Below are 15,539 nucleotides of genomic sequence, written 5' to 3' on the forward strand. Positions count from 1 at the left end.
TTGAAGAACGGGAGACGCAACTAACCCAGGAGTCTCCCGATGGATTACCAGTCACATTGTCCACCGAAGAGGTCGACAGAATCTTCGAAGAGGTAACTTAAAATTTTTGTTTACATTATTTTAAATATTTTAACATAATTAACTATATTAATATATGTTTTGATTTTATAGGTGGCTCCTAAAAAGAAGGGACGGATAGTCGGTATAGGCTCTGTTAACGAAGTTGCAAGGGCAACTTCGTCATACACTTCGAGACGGGATGAAGAGACTGCTCAGATGAAGGCTCAAATGGATAGCCAGAAGGCTCAAATGGATAGCCAGCAGGTTCGTTTAGACTCTCTTGAGGATTTGCTAGACGTGATGGCCGTGGGAAACCCGGTTATGCAGAGAATGTTGAGTGAGAGACGAGCCGCTCTTGGAATGCCACCACGAGATCCCCAAGAGTCCGATCCAACCCGTCAACAGCCGAGCAACCCCACCAACTACTTCGACAATATGTAGTTTTTTTTTTTTCTGTTTGTTTGTATATGAATTTAAATATTATTGTATGACTTTTTAAAATATGTTTTCCAATTTCATATTCGTTTTAAAATTTAAATTATTTTAAATTCTGAATATTAAATATAAATTAAAATCTATTATATACTAATTAATAATAATATAATAAGAAACGATGTAAACTCCTCGTAAACATTACATGGAGTTTACATCGAATGTTTACGAGTGATTAACATCGAAATATTTACGACGGTTTTACATCGAAATGTTTACGAGTGATTTACAACAAAAGTATTTACGTGTGCTTTACATCGAAATAATTATGTGGGCTTTACGACGAAGACTTACGTGGCGTTTACGACGAATCCTTTCCCTGCGCTTTACGAGGAATATATTTCGTCGTAAACGTAACGAGTCGTTTACGACGAAACCTCCGTTACGATGGACGTTTAACAACGAAACGTCTTTCGACGTTAATTCGTCGTAACACCCCATTTACGACGAATTTACAACGAATACTGCCATAGTAAAAAATATGTTTTCTTGTAATGTTTGTTTATAGTTCTTTTATTAAGAAAATAAAAAAAACACAATGGAGATAATTTTAGAGAAATAAATAATATTTTTGTATTTATATAAAATGACTGGCAACAATATTGCCAGTTTCCGTGACACCATTTGAGCAGAACCATGAGTACAAATATAATTCACTTGAATAAACTGAAGATATTTCTTTATTTATCTTATTATAGATAGATCTACTATTTCTGTCCTAAAAAGATCTATTTTAGACAAAATATAATGCATTGATATGATCTTACAACGTATCTTGTTGTTATCAGTTTTCTTGCTTTATCAATGTTGTTGTTGCTTCACATTCATTTCCAGCTTTGTTGGCTTGCATTAAGTGACTGAATAAAAATATAAAGTCATTTTGGCGTTTTGGGGATAATCTTTTGAATCATAAGATACAAGAATTCTTATGACATCCATTATACTTAGTTTTTTTTTCCTGTTTGCTTTGACGAAATGTACAAATGTGAAACATATGTAAACACTTCTACTTTACATACTATACACTCTTTAGATAGTGATCTAACTTGGCATCTACTGTGCTAAATGCTTCCTTTTGCTGGTATGAGCGCGTCAGGGTGTTCACAAATCAAGCAAAACAATAACCGAACCTAAACGTCAAGGATATGATGACAAATTGACAATCAAAAGTGAAACACACTAAGTAAAAAAGAAAAGAGGACAAAGATACTTGTTGTTTATTATGAATACAAATAAGAAACTTAAGAAAGTGAAAACATATAATCCAACCATAAGACTCAACACAAACAAGAAGGCGCATTTAAAGTAACAAGATAGAGTAAAGGCTTATGCAGCGGCTGTGATGTACTCAATTGCCTCCTTGCAGATACCTGTCATTGTTGCTTCAGGACCATACACCTTGAAATCAAAACAAACATGTAAAAAACAGTGAGATTCGAGTAAGTGGAAATGTATTGAGTTTTATTTATTGTGTGTATGTATTGAGTTTTATTTATTGCGTCGTATGTATGTAGTATATACCTCGATGGGGACACCGATTTCATCGCCAAGGGATCTCATTTTAGCAAGTCCCTTTTGGTAGTTTGGTCCTCCTCTCCTCACATATATATGCATCCTTGCTGCTTTCAGCTTTGCTTCCTGTTCATAAACAAACAAAACAAAGAGTTGAAGCTAAAGACCATTTCAGCAAGTAACGTACTTATTTATTTATATACTCATTTCTCCCTTACCTTTTCCTTGAGAGCTCGGATAATGCCATTGAAGGTAGCAGCAACATCGGTGAAGTTAGCAATTCCACCTCCGATCACAAGTGCTCTGGTTTTGCCATCTGGATTCGCTGTAGCACACTGCATAATTGGCATATTCACAGTAGTTTATAGTCACAAAGTGTCTTAATGTTTGGTTGGTTTTATGTGAAGGGAGGAAATAATAAAAGACATCTTACATCGATGACAACTCTAGCGTACTGCAAAACCTCGTCTTCTTTGGGTGCTCCACTGTATTCAGCATAGTTTCCAAGCTCCGATGCATACCCGAGATCTCCAACCTGGATAACATTTTAGAGAACATCTCAGACGCTAAGGCTTGCAAGTAGAAAAAAAATGGAGATTTTCAGTTTTGATAAAGCAAAGTAGGGTTTTTTTCATAAATAGACATACCGTATCGGCGTAGATCACACTCGCACCTCCTCCAGCGACCATAGTCCAAATCCTTCCCTTGGGATTCAGAACAGTGAACTTCAAAGATGCGCTTGTCTGCAAATACAAAAGGTTCATAAGAGTCATACAGAAATTGCTGTTTCCATCAAACGGGATGCTGGTAATGATACCTTCTCGTCTAGACCGTGGATGAAGCTCTCTGTGGGGCTCATCACTCTTCCAAATGGCATAGGGAACTCAATGTCGCCCCACCTGCAAGTCGTGAGAGGTTAAGCATATCGCTTAAATAAAGCAACAAGAGTCGTGACTAGGAACAGCTGAGAGCCAAACTTACTTCTTAAAGTTTTTGAAAGCAGCGGTGTCATCAAGCTCACCCCTCATATCCAGAGGATAAGGCTTTCCATCAACCAGTGCAAAAGGATTCATCTCCAAGAAAGTGAAATCAAGATCTAGTCCCCAAGAAGAAAAAAGGCTTCAGTTTTCATCATTTGTTGAATCTGCTTTGATTAGTAAGTACAATGAGTGACCTTTAACATACCTTGGAATAGGGTAAAGATAACTTGAATAAAATCTTCAAGTTCTCCTTTGATCTGTAAATGGAAAAGTTATAAGTCGAAATTGCAAGTCCAAATATTTTAAATGATCTGTCAATGAAATTCAGCTTCAGTATATACCTCAAGAGGAAGGGTAGCAACAAGAGGTGCACATATCTCAGGCGTCAAGGAAGAACCAGTGGGCACAGATATGGTCTTGACCTGTACAAAGCAGAGTCCCGACTCAAATTTTCAGCTTTTATGATGATAGTAAAACAGACACAATAGGAATCAAAATGAATACCTTGTCCCAGTTCTCCTCGATGTCAATCCCTCCGCACTCAGAAAAGCTGATGCTGCAGCCAAGTCTATCAGAGACAATGTTGAGATAAAACTCCTCATTGTGTGGGACAAAAGGTTCAACAATGAATGTTGTGATGGGTCCTTTGCATCCACTCATCTCCACCTGTTGATGTAAGATAAGACAAATCTAAGTACAGATCTCAGATCACTTTTAGCTTTAAAAGCCTCAACAAGTTAAATAATAATACCTCTTTGCCCAAGCGGTCTTTGACAAAGGTCGCGACTTCAGCGAAGTCTAGTTTCAATGCAACCAAACCGCTCTTGCCACGCTTGCCAAACAACATATCGGGTTTGACGACAAGCTTCTCGGAAGAGAGCCAAGGCTCCTTCTCAACTAGCTCATTAAGATCAGTCTCTTGGTTAATCTACACAAACGTTAATGTGTTTATTAAGAAAAGTGATTTCATGACGGAGAAACCAATGCACATTTTTTTTTTTTTTAAAAAGGGATCTTTTTTTTATACCTGAACGGATCTGATAGGGAGTTCTTTACCGGAAAGCCTTTTGAAATGTTCCTTCACAAGTCTCTTTGAGTCGTACTCTCTGATCTTCTTGCGTGCCATTTCTTCAGATCTAAAGAAACGAAATGTCAGTTAAATCTCACAGATCCAGCTCTCAGTGAAACACACACACACACAAGATCAGTCTTTTCAGCTAATCGATCATTCGAGGAGATCAAACAGATTAAAACTTCAGGGAAATGTCAAAAAAACACCATATCGATCACAATGGCACACAAGAGAGAAAGAGATGGTTTCAACACAAATTACTCTACGCGATAGCTAGATTCAGAGGAGAGCATTCACAAATTGGATCAGAGTATGATGAAGAAGGAAGGAAGGAGAAGAAATCGATGAGAATGGCGGATCTTACCGTTGAGAGAGAGAGAGAGAGAGAGAGAGAGAGGTAGGCTTCTTCTTCGGTAGTTAGCGAACTAAATCGACACCTCTCTGAGGTCCCTATTTATATTTGAACATTATCTTCTTTTTTTCTTAGTAACTTAATTTAAAATTTATTAATCTGTCCAATTACAGCTTTGAAAGAAAAGGAAAAACATTTGCTACATCTTATTTCTGATGTTATATAATTATAGTTGTTTTGTAACTAATTAAAAAAAAAAAAAAAGAATTATAATGTATAAATATAGTTGTAGAGTCTTTGGAGTTACTCCTCCTCCATGATAAATAAAGCTGGTGAACGTGTTCCTCCTCCATTAAAACTACCTAACTTGTAAGCCAACGTTTCATCTCCCAAACCAAACCATCTGCAGTTTCTAGTATTTTTTTCTATCCTATATTTTTAATGCGGAAAATTCCACTATAATTTATTAACTAGACTATTGATACTTCATTATATTCCTTACAAAACCATTTTACCCAAATCTTACCTTTAAAAAGTATAAAGTCAGATCCCATCAGGCTAAATTCCAAACAAATGTAGATCTCTGCAATATTGATTCTTAAGGAACCTCTTAACAAGAAAGAGGATTGTAACTTTGGCCACTTTCAACATAGCATCACTTTCACTTCATCTGTTGCCACCAGATTCTTTGCAATAGATATGCAACCATCCAAAAATACATAACCAAAAGTATACATACTCAAGCAAAATCAAAGATCAAGCCTCCGTATTCTAATCTCACTATCAGATTTCAAGATCAAGAAAGTAGAATCTGACACGAGTGAAAGATTGGATCCTTTATAGAGAAAGATTCATAACACATGCAGGCAAGTCCAAGCTCACTTTGACTATATATGAGCAGAACAAACATTGGAAACCAATGAGAATAAGGAAAGTAAACATTTTACATTTCTACGCATTTTCTTAACCGGAGAGGTGGGTAGAGTTTCAAAGGGAGATCCAGACCGGGACTTCTTAACCGGACGCAGACCAGAGCCAGAAACAGTTTGCTTAACACTAAGCATGTCTCTATACGTATCTTCATTACTATGCTCAGTTTCCAGTTCATGCCATTTCTCCCACACCACTTGACTGTCCTCAAACTGCGACGCATACCTGTAGATTCCACGAGCTCGATCTATCTCTCCAACGCTTCTCTCCATCTCTGCAAACATGATGCACATCATCTTCACATCGTCCTCTGAAACCCCTGATGATTCCACCGCTTCCTTGAATATCTCCCTTGTTTCTTTAACACCAAACAACTCAGCTGCACGAACTATGTACATCTCGTACATTTTAAGCTTCTTCTCGTCCGCAACTTTCCTCATCGCTTCTTTGTAAATCTCCATCGCTCTCTTCGTTTCATCAGATGATACAACATTATCAAACAACTCTCTTGCCCGCTCCACCTTTGTCTTCCCATATATCTCAACAAACCTTGTAAGATACGTTACCCATATGTCTTTCACTTGAGGATACTTGAACATATTCACACCTCTTTCATACACCTTGAAGGCCTCTTCAAAGTAGTCATTCTCCTCAAGAAGCTTACCGTAGTTTAGTATGATCAATGGCGTGGCTATTCTCAACTCCAGGATCCTCTCGTAAGCATCTCTCGTTGCTTCCAATGTCCCTACACTTTTCTCCAAATCAACGTAGAAAGACCATAACCTCAAGGACTTATACAACTCCATGTGGACTTGTTCTGGTTCTATCCACGGTGCTTCTGGCCATGGTGCAGCTGTAGCACTCCTCATCATCTCTAAAGCTCCTTTGAAATTCTTGTGCCTAACCTCCATCTCAGCCCACTCACACCACACGCAGGCCATATGATCCCCGTCCTTGTAGTTAACCTGTACTGCCTTCTCAAGAACCATTCTTGCATTGACCAAATCGTTGTGGGATTCATATAGCTTGGCGAAAGCAACAAACAACGTGTGAGGAGACTCCCCAACTGCTTTCATTGGATCCACAGTGCTCACAGCTTCAGTGTAAGTCAGTATCTGCTTCTCTGCGTCTCCCTCAAACAACTTGACTCTATGATGCCATTGTTCAACGTTATGTGGGTTTTGCCTCAAGAGAACACTGTTTGCAAGAACCGGTCTTCGTTTCATCAGTTCCTCCTCCTCCTCCTCATCATCTAAGTCCATCTTTTTAGCAACATCAAATCTTGAATAAACATCAAATATAAAATTGAAGTCTCTCATTCACTACAAGAAAACAGCGGTATTCTGACGGACATTCCGACGGAAAATGAAATCCTCGGAATATCCCGAGGAATTTCCGAGGATGGTAAATGAAATCCTCGGAACCAATTAGAACGGATGTAGATTATGGTGTAGGTACTGAGCAGATGGTAAATGATCATTTTAGAGGGGAAGATTTACCCAATGCAAAAGCTAAGAGATTTTATGATATGTTAGATGCTGGAAAGCAACCATTGTACGAAGGTTGCAGAGATGGTCATTCAGCTTTATCATCTGCTACAAGATTGATGGGCATTAAAACAGATTATAATTTGGCTGAAGACTGTGTGGATGCGATTGCTGATTTTGTAAAAGGTATTCTACCCGAGGATAATGTAGCTCCTGGTTCATACTACGAGGTTCAGAAACTCGTAGCTGGTCTTGGTTTATCGTATCAGGTAATAGATGTATGCAGCGACAACTGCATGATTTATTATATGGCGGATGAACAGCGGGTTACACGCAAATTTTGTGGGAAGCCTCGTTATAAAGATACAAGTGGAAGAGTTCCAGTGCCATATAAAAGGATGTGGTATTTGCCTTTGACGGAAAGGTTGCAGAGGTTGTATCTGTCTGAACGCACAGCGCAACCAATGAGATGGCATGCAGAGCACTCAACAGATGGTGAGATCAGACATCCTTCAGATGCAAAAGCGTGGAAGCATTTCCAATCAAAGTATCCCGACTTTGCGTATGAGAGAAGAAATGTCTACATTGGATTATGTACTGATGGTTTCAGTCCGTTTGGCAAGAGTTGAAGACAGTATTCTCTATGGCCAGTCATTCTTACACCATACAACCTACCCCCAAACTTGTGCTTGCGACGAGAGTTTTTGTTTCTCTCGATTCTCGTTCCCGGACCAGAGCATCCTAAGAGATCACTTGATGTGTTTCTTCAGCCACTAATATATGAGTTGCAACAACTATGGGCTCAAGGTGCTGAAATATATGATGTTTCGTGTAAAGAAAACTTACAAATGCGGGCAGTACTAATGTGGACAATAAGTGATTTTCCAACATATGGTATGTTATCTGGATGGACAACACATGGAAGGCTATCATGTCCATATTGTCAAGATAACACTGATGCTTTCCAACTAAAACACGGAAAGAAAACGTGTTGGTTTGACTGTCACAGGAGATTCCTACCACCTGATCATCCATATCGTAGGAGTAGGAATTTGTTTACGAAGAACAAGAGGGTGTTTGACAGTCCACCTCCGGAAATTTGTGGGAAAGATTTGAAGACACAACTAAGAGATTTTGGTGCAGAAAGGACGCCAGACATCGGTGGACATGAGCGTTTTCCGGTAGATGCTGTTGGAGACCTACATAACTGGCACAAAAAAAGTATTTTCTGGGATCTGCCATACTGGGAGGATCATCTGCTAAGACATAATTTAGATGTCATGCATATTGAGAAGAACTTTTTGACAATCTCATGAACACGATCCTTAATGTTCAAGGTAAAATAAAGGATAATTTGAAGTCAAGACTGGATTTAGTCGATATATGTGCTCGTTCAGAACTTCATGTTGATGAGAATGGTAGGGCTTCTTTTCCCATATACCGACTTGATGCAGAGGGAAAAGATGCGTTCTTTGATTGGATTTCAAACGATGTGGAATTTCCAGACGGTTACGCATCTAATTTGCGTAACTGTATCGACAGAAAGGAAGGAAAGTTTACTGGCTTGAAAAGCCACGATTGCCATGTAATGATGCAGCGCCTCCTTTTGTTTGCCTTCAAGGAACTATTACCACGAAATGTTCATGAAGCAATTGCAGGGATAAGTGGTTTCTTCCGCGATTTATGCACGAGATCAGTGACTCTTGAAGGTATTGAAAATTTGAAGACTAACATAGCCGTGATTCAGTGCAACCTTGAGAAGATATTTCCTCCCTCATTTTTTGATGTTATGGAGCATGTTGTTATTCACCTGGCAAGAGAATTGGAACTTGGTGGTCTTGTGCAGTATAGATGGATGTATCTGTATGAGCGGTATATGTTCCATTTGAAGAAGATGGTGAAAAATTTAAGTAGGGTGGAAGGTTCTATAGTCGTACAGATGATCAATGAAGAAACTTCAAACTTTGCCGAGTACTACTTTCCAGCAGAAATTCATACCAAAAACAGAAGACCTGCTCGACATGATGATAGAGGCGAACGGGCAACATATCATGTTATGGTTCCAGACATTTTCACAGACGTTGGACGACTTAGCGGAAAACCAAAGGACCATCGACTTACTGAGCAGGAGCGCAGTAATTTGCAAACATATTTGCTCACCAACTGCGAAGATGTTCTTCAATATGAGAGGTAAATAAATTAGCTTACAAATTTTTATTTTAACGAGTTGAAATTTAAATCTTAATTAATTACATTATTATCATCATATGTACAGGATTTTCATGGCAGAAAAGCGGTTCGAATATAGATACGCCACAGAGGACGAACTAGAAGAAATGAAGCAGAGAGAATTTGTTGGATAGATGTTTACTTATGTGAGTGCTTTAAACAAATTAAAATATCATTTATCACATATTTATACTAATTCACATTTGTTGATATAACATATATATGTGCTATTAATAGGTGTCTGCTGGTTTGGCCAGAGGTGAAACATTTGACGATTGGATACGTGAGATGGTCGTTGGACCAAACTTTGTTGTGAAGTCATATCCGAGATTTTGTACTCGAGGATATGCATTCACAACTCAGAAGAGGAGACGTTCGAGTACGACTTATGATGCTGGCGTTTGTTCTGCATCAGGAGATGATGTATACTACAGACACATACATGAGATTTTGGAAATCAAGTATTTGGGCATAGTTGGATTGCGCTGTACTGTTTTCTATTGTGATTGGCACGACAACACTCTAGATCGAGGTGTGAGAACAGATGCATTTGGTGTTACATCAGTAAATTTGAGGCGAAAGCTGCAATATTATGATCCTTTCATTCTTGCTTCTCAGGCCGATCAAGTAATTAAACGTTAATTATTCAGAATGATTCATCATCATGTGTATTAATTTATAATTTTACTAATAATTTTTTAAATGTTACAGGTTTGTTATATCAAGTACCCCCGGGTAAGGAACAGAGATGATCCATGGGTTACTGTTACAAGACTCAACCCAAGAGGCCGAGTTCAGGGAAGTTCTGAGCTGGAAGACCCACACTTAAGTGCAGCAGAAGATTTAGCTAGAGTTGGCCTTGTAGTCGATTTAACCGACTTCGGAGAGGAAGCCGTTGTTCACGTAGAGGATGAACCAGTGATTGGAGAGTTTCACCAAGATCCAGATTCAGATTCATCTGGTGATGATGACTCGGAAACAGACTAGCATCGACTTTTTTTTTTTTTTAATAGAAATACCGAGGAAATTCCGAGGGAAGATAGGTTTTCCTTGGAATTTCCTCGGAATAGACCTTGTCGATTTAGGGATTTGATTATAGAGTCTTTTTCCTCGGAATTTCCTCGGAATATTCCGAGGAACTAGGGGTTTTTAACCGAAAACAACGTTTTGCGGATTGAATAACACGTATATAACCTTCATTAAGTGTCTTAACCAGATTATGAAGTCAAACTTTGGTGTTTTACCCAATAACAAACACTTTTACGATTGCATGAACGAAAACCACACAACATAAGAGAAACACTTATACACTTTAATAAACGGTAAAGGGAATACTTACAATTATTTTTGAAATTTTGTTATTTCATGGTTTATGATCATCTATACAAAGAATCCTCAAAGGTATGCATTACAATTGTATAAGAAATGAAATACGGCAAAAAAAATCGATGTTTTGAAACCCCAAACCATGTTTCCTCAGAATTTTCTCGGTAATTACCGAGGGTATTCCGAGGAAACATGGTTCCTCGGAATATTTTCATTTAACCGGGTAAACCAAGCCGCCAAATATTTCGCGAAAATTGAATTAATGATTTCCGAGGAAATTTCGACGGAAATATTTAATCATTCCGAGGAAATTCCGATGGACATTTTCCGTCGGACGCCTCATTTTATTAGGTCGAACCAGATCTTTTTCCCCATTTCTCTCTTCCTCTCCGCCGAAGTCTCTCTTCCTCTCCGCCGTTTCCTCCCTTCTCTCTCGACGATTTCTGGTGAATCCGCCCTAATCCTCCTCAATTTCAGTCACTGCATCATGTATGAACCCTATCCCACTCTCTTAGGTTAGATTTGTTAGCTTTTTAAGTAGATTTGATGATTTTGGAATGATATTTATAGATTTTTGTTAGGGTGAATGGTAGGATTGTGTAAAATCGAGTTTGATAATTATGTATATATAATATGAAAACGTTTTTTGTATATAAAATCTATTTTTTGCATTATAAAATCATTTATATATTTATTAAACATTTTTAATATCTATAAAACTTTTTTGTGATTAAAAAATATTATTTGGGATTTAAAAAAAAAAAAAAATATATATATATATAATATAAATTTCTATATTTATTAAACATTTTTAATATTATTAAAACTATTTTTTGTAATTATTAAACTATTTTTTATTTATTAAAACTATTTTTGTAATTATTAAACTATTTTTTATTTATTAAAACTATTTTTTGTAATTATTAAACTATTTATATTTTTGTGATTAAAAACTATTTTTTAAATATGTTTTTTATTTATTAAAATTATTAGAACTAATTTTTAAATATGTTTTTTTTAATTTACATGTCTAATGATGATCAGACCCGGCCTAGACAGCGTCGTGGTCGTGGTGGTACGGGGAGCCAGTCTCGGGATTCCAGCCAGATTCAGGATTCCGCTTCGCCCCACAGCTCCTACCATACTTCTCCCTCTCCATTTCCCGCTCCTGCTCCTCCCGCTGCTGCACCCGCTCCTGCTCCTCCGGGTCCTCCGGGAGTGATGAGTGTTGCGGAGTTGGTTCGACAGCCCGATCGTGACCATCTTCCCTATCTCACTCCGTATCCACAAGGACGGGGTCAAACATGGTAATTAAACGTATTTTATTTTCATTAAAATTTGATTCATTATTAATAATTTGTTCTTTTTATTAGGTTCAACCGATCTGGGAACGGGATCAGCGCATGGATCAACCGTATGATGTACTCGGCCCTCGACAAGGGACATCCGACTTTCACTGACTTCCCTACCGACAAGCAGCATCTGTGGTTTCGTCAGTTTGCGGTAAGTATTCTAATTTTTTACTTACATTTTTAATCTTTAATATAAATTTTCTACTATGTTTTTTTCCAGCAAGAATTCAACTGGAATTCCGATGATACGCTCTTTATCTATCACCACTTTGTCCATAAAGTTATGGACAACTATGGGAAGCAGATGCACGAGTGGAAGAAGAAGTGGGAAATAAACAAGGTTGTTTTTAATTGGGCAAATTCTCCAAAATAGCACCTTTCTAAGTTTATATCACAAAAATAGCACTCCAAAACTAAAATGACCAAAATAGCACATTTCTAAGTTTATCCTTTGAAAATTTTAATTTTTTTATTTTTCAAAATTTGAAATCTTATCCCCAAAACCTCATTTCTCAACTCTAAACCCTAAACCTTAAACTCTAAACTCTAAACGCTAAACCCTAAACGCTAAACCCTAAACCCTAAACCCTAAACTCTAAACCCTAAACCCTAAACCCTAAACACTAAACCCTAAACCCTAAACTCTAAACCCTAAACCCTAAATCTTAAACCCACCCTTTAACTCTAAACCCTAAGTTTGTGACTTTTGATAAAACATTAAGTGCTATTTTTGTGACTTTTGATCTTGAATGCTAGTTTGGGAACAAAAACTTGATTTAGTGCTATTTTTGTCTTTTTGTCTTTTTAATTTATTAAGTAATTTTTTAATTTATTAAACTATTTTTTTAATTTATTTAACTATTTTCTTTTTTTTTTATTAAAAGGTCCCAAAGTCGATGAACAACACGGTCTGGAAGGAGTTGTGTGTGCATTGGGATAAGGAAGATACGAAAGAAACTTCTTCCACCAACTCCACCAACCGCAAGAGCGAGCGTAAAGGGAAGGGCGTCTTCAAGCATAACTTGGGTGCTCAATCTATTGCCACTCTGGGGAATCGCATGGTAAGTTCAGCCGTTTTTTCTTCAATTATTTAAGTTTTGAAATTTTATTTTTTGTGTATTTCTTCTAATTTCTAATGTTTGTTTAATTTATGTTTTTTTCAAGGCGGAAGAAAATGATGGCGAGCCGGTTGATGATCTCGCCCTAATGAAGAGGGCGTAAACCAACAAGAAGACCTGCCAGATTGATGATGGTCTTGTGAGGGAAGTGGTCACCCTGGTCCAAACTCAGGTGCAAGACGAAGTGTCTCAGCTTCAAACCGAGGATGACGATTCGACGGCTTCGACCAACTTGTCCCGGGTTCGAATCAACGAAATCGTTGAATCGATAAGTTCTTTTTTTTTAAGTTCAATTCATTTATTTCTTGATTTTTATTTTATCATCTTTTTATATTATTTAAATTTGGCTATTTTCTATTTCAGTCGGTTCCAAAGAAAAAGGGACTTTTGGTCGGTTTGGGTCGTCGCTCCCGGTAGGTTCCTCCTTTTTCTGCACCACCGCCCTTTGTTGATCAAGAAGTACTTACGGCTCAGTTGAAGGGCAAGGATGATCGCATATCTTTGTTGGAGACCCAGATGGCGGCTCAACAGGCGGGCTATGAGGCACAGAAGAGGCTGAACCAGCAAATGATGGAGATGATGAAGATGATGTACCCGAACGAGCTGTTCCCGAACGTGCAAGACCCGTAGTTTTTTTTTTTTTTTTCAAAAACTCGGAATATTTTATTTTTATTTGTACAACTTTGAATATTATCTAATATGTTTTCAATTTTAATTTTAATTTTATATTTTCGCATTTAAATTTCAAAAAATTTATTTTTTTTGAAATTCCGAGGAAATGAACCCTCGGAAATTTCCGACGAACATTTCCTCGGAATAAGTCGTCGGAATATACCGAGGGACTCCTTCCTCGGAATTTTCCGATGAAAATTCCGAGGAACATTTCGTCGGAACTTCCGAGGATTGGACCATCGGAAAGTCCATCGAAATATCCCGAGGAAGTTCTCCCTCGCTATATTCTGAGGACCTTTCCGGCGAACTGGTGGTCCTCGGAGTTTCCTCGGAAATTCATTTCCTCGGAATTCCGTCGGAAATTTCCGAGGGATTTCCGAGGAAAAATGAATTTCCGAGGAGTTATTTCCGAAGACTTGTTTCGTCGGTATGTCGTCAGAATAACGTTATTCCGACGACATACCGATCATTTTTTCTTTCCTATGCCGCTATCTTCTTGTAGTGATTGTAACCACCTTTATCATCCCTTCCTCGTACACATCCCTCACCTTCTCAACCATCTTCTTTCTCATATAGTAATCAGCAAGAGAAGTCCAGAACACTCCAACTTCGTCAATGAACTTACCAATGCCTCTCCTGATGATACCATCCACATCGAGTCCCGAAACATCATCCGCATGGTGAACAAGAACGTCAAGAAGATCCATCCATAAGCTGTATACACTCTTCACTTTCCTAGACTGAAACTCACCACTCAAGACAGTTGCAAGATTCTCTGCAGCCTCTTTCCAACGACCATACTTCAACAGAATCTCAACAAAATCCTCAGCGTGAGTAACAGGATCGTACTCGAGACACCTTCAGTAAACACTAAGCTTAGTCTCTAAAGAAACACCTTTTTGACTCACAAACACAAGATACGCTTCCCAGATCCTACCGTGCTGTGTCACGTGAAGAGCTGAGAAAGCACGATCGAAAGTTTCATGCGTCCTAGTGATCAGTTTCTGTGCGGTTAGGGTTTCAAGATACATGAGCCAGATCGTTGGCATTTGATGCATTGTCACGAGAGATCTTTCGAAAGCATCGTTGAGAGTCTCGTACTGTGGATAAGTAACGTCTAAATCTTTGACGAGGTCGAGACGTTCACCTAGATATGCTTCCCAAAGCATGTAGCTATCGGGATGAGCTTTTAGGGCTCTCTCGTAGATCGCGAGACGTTCGTTGAAAGGGGAATGAGACTTGGAGATCAAGTAACTCCACCTACTTTGTAGGCAATTAGGGTTTCGCTTAACGAGTTTCTCGTGTATGAGATCTTCAGAGGAAGGGTACATCGTCTTGGCCATAGCAATTTTCAGCGAGAGGTATTTGAAATACTAAGATGTGAATTAACAGAAGAGGAAGAGATCAATGGCAGTGTGGCAGTGTGTCTGTATATAGCAAAATCAATTTGCCTTTTTTCTGATGAATAAAGTATTTGGAAAATTTCCATCGTTTTTGTGTTTCTTGCGTTGAGGGTTATTAATAAAAAAAAATTAATGATCATTGCATTAATAAAAGTTTAGTGATAATTGATATCTTCAAATTTTTTCCTTAGTGTTATTGTTGTTGAATTATGTAATTGTGTGACAGGTTACATAAATCAAACTGTACCAAATTGATAAAATTGAAACTAAACTGAATTTCATAAATATCTTAATGAATCATATATACCTATAGTATGTTAAAACCAAAACCGAACTAAGAATAGGGTAGATAACCAAATTACCGAATATTTTATCTATTTTCTAATTATCCGGTATTTTCTTGGAAACTCTCGGATTATCCATGTTTACTTGTATTAATTAAAACTATTTAATAAATTGATACCGAACCGAAACCAAATTGGATTTTTGGATATTAATCAATTCCGAACTTTGTTACTTGACTCAAACTGAACCAAATTTCATATGCCTAGCTA

At 37.8% G+C, this 15,539-nt stretch overlaps 1 protein-coding gene and 1 pseudogene across 2 annotated transcripts; both read right to left on the reverse strand.

Annotated features, from left to right (window-relative positions):
* Nucleotides 1-1,708: 1,708 nt before the first annotated feature.
* LOC106452543 (ATP-citrate synthase alpha chain protein 2) lies at nucleotides 1,709-4,664 on the reverse strand. Of its 2 annotated transcripts, none has more exons than XM_013894697.3 (13): nucleotides 4,481-4,664; nucleotides 4,072-4,180; nucleotides 3,796-3,972; nucleotides 3,549-3,710; nucleotides 3,386-3,466; nucleotides 3,250-3,301; nucleotides 3,046-3,160; nucleotides 2,882-2,963; nucleotides 2,712-2,807; nucleotides 2,498-2,599; nucleotides 2,283-2,399; nucleotides 2,074-2,190; nucleotides 1,709-1,950 (listed from the first exon to the last, which is right to left on the reverse strand). In XM_013894697.3, exons 2-13 carry the CDS (start codon nucleotides 4,168-4,170, stop codon nucleotides 1,879-1,881), a joined length of 1,272 nt encoding a protein of 423 aa, XP_013750151.1. In that variant the 5' UTR covers nucleotides 4,171-4,180; nucleotides 4,481-4,664; the 3' UTR covers nucleotides 1,709-1,878. The 2 variants fall into 2 exon arrangements, with proteins under 2 accessions (XP_013750151.1, XP_048626061.1); XM_048770104.1 differs by lacking the exon at nucleotides 4,481-4,664 and adding an exon at nucleotides 4,378-4,424.
* On the reverse strand, nucleotides 4,525-15,408 carry LOC106364036 (annotated as a pseudogene).
* Between the last annotated feature and the right edge of the window lie 131 nt (nucleotides 15,409-15,539).

This window comes from Brassica napus, chromosome C9 (genome assembly GCF_020379485.1).
Source record: "Brassica napus cultivar Da-Ae chromosome C9, Da-Ae, whole genome shotgun sequence".
Taxonomy (NCBI): Eukaryota; Viridiplantae; Streptophyta; class Magnoliopsida; order Brassicales; family Brassicaceae; genus Brassica; species Brassica napus.